The sequence below is a fragment of the Rhagoletis zephyria genome, unplaced genomic scaffold (genome assembly GCF_001687245.7).
Source record: "Rhagoletis zephyria isolate East Lansing unplaced genomic scaffold, Rhagoletis_zephyria_1.1 Rzeph_scaffold_59129, whole genome shotgun sequence".
Taxonomy (NCBI): domain Eukaryota; kingdom Metazoa; phylum Arthropoda; class Insecta; order Diptera; family Tephritidae; genus Rhagoletis; species Rhagoletis zephyria.
This window is the reverse complement of record NW_016216180.1, coordinates 1-1663: the sequence shown is the minus strand read 5'-3', so window position 1 is coordinate 1663 and position 1663 is coordinate 1. Positions and strand designations below refer to the sequence as shown.

Genomic DNA, 1663 nt, shown 5'->3' with positions numbered 1-1663 from the left:
CCAGCTAACGCGTCTGTTCTATGGACAGACCCAGTGGAAGTTGCACACTTCCTGGTCCTCCCCTTGGCTCAGCTTGACGACAACGTTGACGGACAAGCATACGCGAGCGGGGCTTAGTAGCCGATGTGACCCCTCCCCTTAGCACTGATATTATATCAGTACTAAAAAAAATAATGAAAATAATAAATACTCTTACCTTTATCTTAGTTTCGACAAATATAATAATCTTGTTATTATTGTTAGCAGCATTATTAGTGGTAGGTGCTACTTCTTTTAGCAACTTGATAACCCGTTGTGGCTTCTCAGATTCTTGACAAATTTCTACAATTTGTCGAATATTGTGATTAGCTGATAAGTTCATCGAGCCAATGTTTATAGAAATATAATCCTTTAAGAAATCACCGGCCAGTGCCTGTACTTCCTTGGGCCAAGTTGCGGACCACATTACCACTTGACGATCGGGTCTAATTTGCTCTATTATTTTACGAATTTGTGGCTCGAAACCCATGTCCAGCATGCGATCAGCTTCGTCCAATACCAAATAGGTACAACGTTGCAAGTTTGTGTTCCGATTCTCTAAGAAATCGATTAATCGGCCTGGTGTAGCGATAATGACTTCAACGCCTCTTTCCAAATCACGAGCTTGCGGTATTTTTGAAGAACCACCGAAAATACAGGTATGGCGAATTTCAGGTTTAGACAAGTGTCCATAATCACGAACAACAGATTGTATTTGCTGAGCCAATTCACGTGTTGGCGCCAATACCAATGCTATGGGACCCTCTCCACGTTGTAATGGTGGCTGATTTGCAATATGTACCATAGCAGGCAACATATATGCCAACGTCTTACCGGAACCGGTCTGTGCTATACCAACTAAGTCACGACCAGAAAGAGCAATCGGCCAACCTTGTGCTTGAATAGCAGTGGGTTTAGTGAAGCCCTGGCGCTTCATCTCTTCAATTGTATATTCTGGCAGAGAACATTCCTCGAATGTCGATACTGGATGGGGAATACCATTTCCCGAAACTGTTATCTCCAACTCATTGCGTAACTCAGCAACAGCTTGTTCATTCATATTCAATGTGTTTTGATGTGGTACATAGAAATTCTTCTTGAAAGGTTGTAAATTTTCCCAAAGTGGGATTTGTAGGTTACGACCGGGATTTTTAGCTTTTTCACGCTGAAGTTCGGCTCGCTCTTCCTTGCTCAATAAACCTAAATTCATACCACCGTGGTAGCCGCTATTAGGTTGGTAGCCGCCGTTTGGTTTTTGATAACGTGGTACGAAATTCGGATTTTTACCACGAGCTTGGTAGCCTCCAGGAGTGGCAACACCACTGCCATAGAAGCTCGGACCCCCACTTGTCACCATCGAATTAGAGCTGCTGCCCCCACGATAAGAGCTTTGGGCGCCACCATACAATGCAGATCCACCACCATATGGCATACCGGCATTGTTGCCATTGTTAATAGCATTTCGTTGGTAATGGGGGCGGTCAGGACGCGGACCACCTGCGACGCCACTGGCACCATAGAATCCATTAGAGTTGGTTTGTGGACTTCCACCGCTCACCGCATAACCACCTGCATACATTTTTACTCTTAGGTAAAGTCTTGACGAAGAAGATTCGTTTGTATTTTATTATTTTATGTCAAACGC

General features: G+C 44.0%; 1 protein-coding gene across 1 annotated transcript; it reads right to left on the bottom strand.

Moving 5' to 3' along the window:
• Nucleotides 1-4: 4 nt before the first annotated feature.
• Nucleotides 5-1657, bottom strand: LOC108356433 (ATP-dependent RNA helicase p62-like). Its single transcript, XM_017607543.1, has one exon. It carries the CDS (start codon nucleotides 1595-1597, stop codon nucleotides 5-7), a length of 1593 nt encoding a protein of 530 aa, XP_017463032.1. The 5' UTR covers nucleotides 1598-1657.
• Nucleotides 1658-1663: the final 6 nt, after the last annotated feature.

Bases quoted from the DNA above. Each gene is read 5' to 3' on its own strand.
- LOC108356433 (XM_017607543.1), bottom strand. From the start codon at position 1,597: ATGTATGCAGGTGGTTATGCGGTGAGCGGTGGAAGTCCACAAACCAAC.